General features: G+C 38.0%; 1 protein-coding gene across 1 annotated transcript; it reads left to right on the top strand.

The window, feature by feature from the left end:
* The first annotated feature begins 6,745 nt into the window (after positions 1-6,745).
* On the top strand, positions 6,746-8,241 carry LOC142640687 (uncharacterized). The gene is made up of 2 exons (XM_075814892.1): positions 6,746-7,591; positions 7,823-8,241. Exons 1-2 carry the CDS (start codon positions 7,022-7,024, stop codon positions 8,075-8,077), a joined length of 825 nt encoding a protein of 274 aa, XP_075671007.1. The 5' UTR covers positions 6,746-7,021; the 3' UTR covers positions 8,078-8,241.
* The last annotated feature ends 419 nt before the right edge of the window (positions 8,242-8,660 follow it).

An 8,660-nucleotide genomic window follows, 5' to 3' on the forward strand; every position in this document is an offset into this window, starting at 1 on the left:
CAAATGGGTCCAAGGGAACTCAAAAAAGGAAGTAGTAAACTCATGGGAATTATAAGAAATGGAAAGCAAACAAAAATGGGTTGGAAGAGCCTGAAGGAAGGAATTAGTAAATGGGGTTGACATAAAGGCCAATAAACCCTGAAAGTAAAGAATGCGGTAATTGGGTCGAGGAAGCCCAAAAGATGTAACAAAAGCCCATAGGAATGTAAGAATGGAACAGGCCAAGGATGCCCAAAGGAATAAAGTGGGTCAAGGATGCCAAAGGGAATAAAATGGGTCTAGAAAGCTTAAGATGGTATGAGAATTAGCCCAGCAGAAACATTGGGCAACGTGAATTGAATAAAAGAAAAGCATATGGCAAGCCTGAAAGAGGCCCAGCAAATACAAATCAAGTGGTAACATGGCAAAAGCAATGAAATAGCATGGCAGGAACGCTAGCCTACCCACAAACCAGAAGTAAAGAGAGATGGGGGCCACACTGAAGGAAGAAGGGCCCATGACCAAGCAGGACCCAGCCCAAAGAGGAAACAAGGTGCGAAGGATGGAGGCCCAGTAATTCATCCACGCCACAAGAGGTTAAAAATGAGCAGCCGAACATGCAGCAAAGACCAGAAAAACCCTAGGCAATGGTAAACGCATGAGCAGCACAAGGCTCAGGCACCACCCACTTGTACCCAGCCAATACAAGGACGGTAGGCCATGGGTTAGAAGTAAGAGAGAGTATGGTCTGGAGATTGGGAGAAGGGGGAAGTCTATTCTAGAATTTCAGCTTAAGCTCTTTTCGAGGAAATGTTCTGCTAGGATGGCATACCACCTAAAAGATGGAAAGATATACTAGAATCACTAAGTGCATGACATAGGAGTTAGTAAGAGAGAAGGTCCAACCCTTACCCGAATGGGAATTGCCACGGAAAGCAGCAAAACAAAACAAAACTCTTTTGTCTGGGAATGAAACGTGGCATGGCTAGCACAGGGTAGTGGTGATGGTTGGGCAGCCAACAGACTAATGAGTGGTCTGGGAAGGACACCCACACCAGGCCAAAAGTAGTTGAGGGGTAAAACATTAAAACTCATCATGGCAGACAGTATAAAAAGGCTTTAGCTGTGCACAGTGAATGGCAGAGTGGAAGTAAGTGAGTAAAAAAGTAAGAAGTGTAGGAAGAACAACAAAAGGAAGGCAGAGAGCAAGTGAGAAAAATAGTAAGAAATAAAATAGAGAAAAACAGAGGAGATATGGAGAAAAGTGAGGAAACAAGAGTGTGATAAGGGCATACACCAATAGGCTACTCCCTTCTCTCCTTCTCAACAGCCTACTCTCTAGTAAGGTTAAAAGGTTTCAAGGATAAGCCATTTAGGCCCATTATTTGAAAGTAGACAATTTCCATGGCAAGATTCCCCTGTGAGATTGCCCACATTGCAGAGTGGTTTCTTTCCTAGACTTAAATCTCCTAAGGAACCAAGCACGGCAGATTAACCTCTCCTTTTCTTTTAATTGATCAAGCACTGACATTACTCTTTCTTCTTTTATTATTGCCACTAACTTATTTCTGCCATACTCATATCGTTGTGTCTTTCCTTACTGAGAAAATGGTTTAATCATTGTTAGTAGAAAATATATTCTTCTTATTTTATTATATTATACCCCCTTGCTCTAACCTTTTTGTGACAACATCTTCTGCCATGGGCACGTGACCAAGATCACAGCAAAAGGGGCTCTAGTTTGCGCACAAACTGGCTTGAGGTGAGTTACAATCAAGTCAATCACAACTCTCCTACCCCAAAACTATTGGGCTACAACGCGGCAGGAAGCAATCCAACCTAAAAGTACAGAAAAGCTCACCACAAAGATCTACCATGTCACAAGAAATATTAAGTGATTATCAATATTATCAATAAAAAATGAAATATTAACGGAACTTGAATACAAAAACTTAATTAGTAATTTTGCATTTCAAAAAGTAATAAAAATATTTTTTAAATATAAAAAATTAAACTATTTAAAATTATGGCCTTACGCCCCCAAAATGTAGGAATGGAAAAATTTGTCTGACTCACAAGTACCCAACCTAAATGGGGTGAGTTTTACTTGACCTGCGAAGCAAATAGGGCGAGTGTGGGTTTTTAAAACCTCACCTGTAGCGGTTTCGGGATAGGTTCGGGTATTAGACAAACCCGCCTAAACCCGACCTACATATATATATATATATATATATATATATATATATAAAATATTAAATAATTTTATAAAAAAAGTCTAATTATAAATATCTAACTTTCTAATTCTAACCCTAATCACTTTCCCTCACTCTCACTATCACTCTCTCAGCCGCCCTCCCTCTCCTTCTCCCCTACTCTCACTCTCACCCTCACTCTCTCAGTAGCCAAACCCTCCACCTCACCAGTCCCTCACCTTGTTGTTCCGTCTTTGTTGGTCCCTTCTCCACTTCTCCTCCCCCTCTGTCACCATGGGTATTTTCTAACCAAACTTGATCTCTCTCTTTTTTTTCCCCCTTTCTTAGGGCCTTAAAGCTTTAGAATTTTTTTTTTTTTAATAGATTGGGCCATAATTCAGGGTCTTCCGATTGGGCCCTAAAAGGTCATAGCAAGGTAGGGCGAGGCCTGCAAGGGCCCATAGGGGCGAGTATGGGGACAAAAAACCCCATTTAGTTAATAGAGTGGGTTCGGGTAATGGGGGCGGGTGATGGAGCAGGGGTGGGGATGAAGAAACTCACCCGAACTCAACCCCGTTGCCATTCCTACCACAATGCATTGACTTAGCCCTGCACCTACAAGACACGAAGCTTGGCCACACAAACCCATGAGAAACCCACCACAAGTCACTATGCTAAGCTCATGAGAAACCCACGACCACAGAAGTCATCTAACAAATCAACCTTTGCCATGCTAAGCTCACTCATAGAGCCCAAATTGATCATCATGCCAAATACAATTTAGCTATGGTTAAACTACACACAACTCTAAATTATCAAGTCATACACAACTTAAATAGAAACCCTGACCAATTCCTAGCCAAATGGATTCCTCTCTCCCAGTTGTAGGCCTCAATTCATACCTCCAACTAGTGCACAAACAAACCCCTCTCGCCGATCCCCAAACCCATGCCCATCTTAGACCTTCAAAGAGTGGAGATGATTAGATATTTAGGAAAGTAAGAAATTAGATCTAATTCATCTTTCTATTGTTTTCTAATTATTCTATTTTTTATTTACATAATTTTTTAGATTTTAAAGAATGGTTTTAATTTTAAAAAATAAGAATAAGTGTTTAATTCACATGGTATAACTAAAATAACATGTCATTATTCCATTGGACTGGTTAACTTACATGACAATCTTGGATCACACATCAAGGCACGAAGCAAGGATAAAAGTGTACAACTTACATTTATTCTTTATTTTTTTTAAGGGTACAGCTGCTATGATGCTCTCAATAGTCAATTCAAGTACCTTCTTGACAAAAGTTTGTTATAATTTTGTACTTATGATGAACAGAAAATAAGTAGGTTGAATGCTCTAGGCTTCAATGGGCTAGTGATTGCTTAGAAGGCCTGGAAAAAAAAAAAAATAAATAAATCAAAGGTGACCGGGGTGAACCAGCCGAGAACCCTCTGATTCTTAAGTTAGTTTTCTCTCTAGAACTCAAAAATTCCAACTTTAGGAGTAGTGGAAACTTACCTTCACTTGATATAGATGAGTCCTTTTATAGTGAGTTTTGAAGTGGTTATTTGTTTAGTAACTTCCTCAACATTTATGGAAGTTAGAAGGTTTAGACTTAATTTCTACAACTACTATAGAAGTTAGAAGGTTTAGACTTAACTTCTACAGCTGCTATCAGAAGTTAAGAACATAAATTGTTAGAGCAATGAATAAGGATTTTGCTCATACTTCAGAATAGTAGAATATGGTCCGGATTATAAGTTTTTGAACATAAATTTACCCTAAGAATTTCTAAGTGTTGGAATGTTTCAGGTGCTTCTATGTTGGACGACCTTCTTACACTTAGATGACCTTCTCGGATTGGAACAACCTTTCTAGGCTTGGACAACCCTATGGACCAATAGGAGATAGTCCAATTTTTGGTCTACCATCATGTACTAATCATACAGCTATTGAAATACAAGTAAAAAAAAAAAAAAATCTTAAAAAAAAAATTGTTATTTATATTTATTTTTTACATTATTTTTAAATTATTATTAATAACTTGTCATTTAAGCTTTATTATGAAAATATTGTATCATAACTTTATTATAATTATATGTGATTATGCCGAAAATCGTCAGTAAGCCACACAGTCCTCACGTGCTCCCGATGAAGAACCTGCACAACACAAAAGCTGAAGATCTTAAGAGGAGTACCGGTGTGATACCGACCAAATACCTTCCAACGGTCAAGTTAGAGAAAATATTTTGTTCACAACTCTAGAGTGCCAGAACTGAGATGAATTATGCGTACCTTGGTTTATGAGGGCTTTTGGGTATTTATAGTAGTGTAGGGCCGAAATCTGCACCTTGGCCAAGAAGTACTTCCCTTCTAGGAGAGTAACTCGTGTATTTTGTGTATCTCTTAGACCTCTTTTCCTTATAGGAGTCTTTTTAATTGGGATTAATCGTGTAATGCAAGAATTCTTTTTACACACGTATGCGTGAGAACCAGCAATGTTATGGACGGATTCGCTTGTCTTCTTCAGCCTTCGTTCCCGTCAGCCTGCTGAGTCGTCCTTTTCATAAGGTCGTCAGCATATATCATTGATCCCAGTAAGGTCGTCGGCTTACGACCTTCAGTTTGATGTCGTCACTTCTCTCACTTCAGCCTAGTGTCGTCAGCATATGAGATGGGGCTATAGATGTTTACAAGAAGGGGTTTAATGGGCAAAATTGACGGGAACGTTATATCCGTCGCCTTTCATTCCGTCACGAGTTAATTATAAAATTATCCTCATCAATATGCAATCTCTTTAAAACTTTTTTTCATTTTCTTATGCGTATTAAAATATTTAGCATTCTTTAAAAAAAAATTATATATAGTTTATAATTTTATTTATTTGTTTTTTATTCGGAGAAAAATGGAATCAGAAATTTATTAACCACGAGATAAAGCAGACTTCTCTGAAGCCACAGCCTCATTTCCAAGCTACCTGTGGGGCTCAAAAGTCATAAGCAGCCCACCACACATCAGTATTCTCTCTGCTTTGGGGAATTGGACTTTGACACACTAAAAAAACAACCCAGAACACGCACCAACGGACCAAACCCTACCCTACCCCTCCTGTCCCTGACAAGTCTAGATGCACCGAACCTCTATCATCCTCCTCCACCACACAAAAAAAAATTCAATTCAAAATTTGCTTTGCTTTTCTGCCACACAACTCCACGTCCTCAATCAAAGATTTCCTAACACCAATTCGCATCCCCACGTAGGACAACCCACGTGAAGAAATTGCCACATCACCCCATCCCAATTATAGCTTCTTCTATTCCCATACCACCTTTCTTTTTAATTACTTTTTATCATATCGTTTTCCTGTCACTTTGTTATGGTTGCAGTTGCCCCACATCACCAGACCTAGTGCACCTTTCCCTGCCCATACATCTTTTCGGGACCTATATATTATACCATGTATATTCCCAATATCTTTTTTGAGAAAAAGAAATAATGTTATTACTCACTAATTAAATTGAACAAAAATAAATAATAGATAAAATTAAAGTACTGTATTTTAGGTGCAGTTTTTAAAATTTTTATTTTAATATTCAGTTATGTGATTTTTTTTAAAATTATTATTTGCTAATTAAATTGGACAAAAAAATAATACATAAAATTTAAATACATTATTTTAGGTGTAATTTTTTAAATTTTTCTTTAATATTCAGTAATATGATTATTTCTTTTTGGAGAAAAAAAATAATATTATACTCTAATTAAATAGGACAAAAATAATAGACAAAATTTAAGTATAATGTTTTGAATATTATTCCTTAAATATTTTATTTAATATTCAGGTATGTGATTATTTAATTAAAATATATATATTTGTTTTATTGTAAAAATTAACTTAAAAAAAAAAAAAGTAAAAAACAAAAGAGGACCTACCTACCTAAGAAACAGCATTACTTAAGTCTGACTCAAAAATAAATTAAAAAAAAAAAAAGGAAATATATCTACACCGAAAGAGGCGTGGATAAACGTAGAAGGTGGGACCTCTATTGATTTTCACGATGCATATAAAATCACAATCAGAGCCCAGGTGAACGTCACGTGGCTTGTGACCCATTTGTGGATGGGAAACATCCACGTAGGATATATCAGAATCTCAAACCCCAACAGTAAGGCTGACACGTCATCGCGTAATCCCAGGGAAAAAAATATCTCGTAGTGAGAGAAAGGCGAAGAGACTAGGCGATCTATCTATCTATCTAACTAACCAAAAAATAATAATAATAAAAAAGAGTACAGTAAAGTATTTTTAAGTCCTTTGAACACGCAAAGCTCTCTCCACCATGACTGCGCGACACGTGTCATTAATGCGGCTCGTATTTTGTGGTGGTCTTTGGAATTGCACGGTACTCAGTAGCCCAAAAAGCTATCATCCACTACGCATCGTCTCACAGTTTCCAAATTAAAACTCCCCAATAGTTCGTTGCCACGACAGCTTATAATGACATGTCTGTTTACTATTGGGTGGAAGATGATAGATATTAATTCCTTTTGCGCAGGGAATTAAAGTTGAGTCATTTTGAAGAAGCAACAACTTGGGGGTGAGGGGAGGGGGAACTGGTACAGATATTTAGTTGCTCGCCACAATAATGAAATGACTAAAGTACCCCTCAGTCTTAACCCAATTTAGTGGAGAAAATCGCGTAATTAATCTCTAGAAACAAGGGCAGTTTCCATAAATCTCTACAACTTGCACTTTCCCTTCTTTCTTTCTTTCTTTCTTTCTCTATTATTTCTTGCTCTGCTACGAGAGAAAGAGAGAGAGAGAGAGAGAGAGAGAGAAAGAAATGGCGAAGGGTTGCGAGCTGTGTAGGAAAGCGGCGAGGATGTACTGTGAGTCAGACGAGGCGAGCTTATGCTGGGACTGCGATGAGAAAGTTCACGGTGCCAACTTTCTTGTGGCGAGGCACGAGAGGACCTTGCTTTGCCAAGTCTGTCAGTCTTTGACTCCATGGAAATCCTCCGGTTCTAAGCTCTGTCCTACAGCTTCTGTGTGTGAAGCCTGCGTTAACAACAACAACAACAGCAACGAATGCCAGCGTGGCCAGGTCACTGAGAGTCAAGAAAGTATCAACGATCATGATGAGGATGAGGATGATGATGATGATGATTGTGATTCTAATGATGAGGATGGAGATTATAGTTCTGATGAGGATGAGGAATATGAAGAGGAGGAGGAGGAAGAGGAGGGCGAGAATCAGGTGGTTCCGTGGTCCTGTGCTTCATCGCCGCCACCGCTACCACCGCCGCCGAGTTCCACGAGTAGCGAGGAGGAGGAGGAGGAGAAAGAGGAGTTGTCGAGTACGGCTTTTTCGACATTGAAGCGAGCGCGTGTGAATGCAGATCTCGATTCTGATGTATGTGTTTTTTTCTTTTCTCTAATTTGTGTCTCTATTATTTTTAGAATTTGGTTCGTTACATTTCGCAACGAAACCGTTAGAAAATTTTCATTCCAGGATTTTAGGTTTTTTTTTTTCGGTTGCGTTTCTGTTATCTTTTCCTAGAATTTCTTGGCAACCAAACAGATATTTGTTAGGTTTTTACTTGGGAGTCCAAAAATTCAAGGCTGTGAAATTTGGTTTGTGCAGGATGAGATCGGGTGCTGTACATCTCTAAGGGCCACTGGAGCTTTAGCCAATGAGGAAGCGAGCTCTTTGGGCTCATTGAGGGCACGGAAGCAGCGAAAAATTACCACCGAAGCGAACCAATCAGAAAAAGGTCAAGAAGAGCCAAGATCGACGGCGATCATAAACTCGCTCAAGAGACTCCAAAACGACATTGCCATTGACGGTCAAGATGCGGCCGCTACTGTCCTCAAGCTGAGCAGAGATCAGAGCCGTTAATCTTGGAATTTTATTTTATTTTTGTTTACTAACTCTTTTTTTCATTTATTTTTTACCAAGTTTTTTTTCCTTTTTATTAATCTATATTATATGGTATGAATTAATTTTTCTGCTACTCCAAATTTGTATTGGCTTGTATATAAATTAGTGCGGATTTCACCTAATATTCTTTTTTTAAGTTATTATTATTTTTATTGGCATTGTTTGCATGAGTAATAGATTATTTGTATATACATTAGAAAAAGTCGTTGAACTAAAAAATTTGTTTAAAAACTGATTAAAGATGAGGGATTGGGTTGATTTGGGTTGCTTTGACCTTATTTTTTGGGATAAAATAAAATGTCACATATAACCTGCTCCTAAACTAAAAGCTAAACCCCATTGGGTTCGTTGAGTAGATTTATTGATTTGTTTCTCCCATGTGGAGCATAATTATTATTATTGTTGTCACGTTGATGATTAAATATAATATTGGTGGGTATTAGCCATTGGATCATAAAATTGTCATCATAGCCCTGTATAAATTGTTATCATGGCATGCTTTATAATATTCACAAAAGAAAGAAACTTAATGATATTTGTA

This window comes from Castanea sativa, chromosome 6, assembly GCF_040712315.1.
Source record: "Castanea sativa cultivar Marrone di Chiusa Pesio chromosome 6, ASM4071231v1".
Lineage (NCBI taxonomy): Eukaryota > Viridiplantae > Streptophyta > Magnoliopsida > Fagales > Fagaceae > Castanea > Castanea sativa.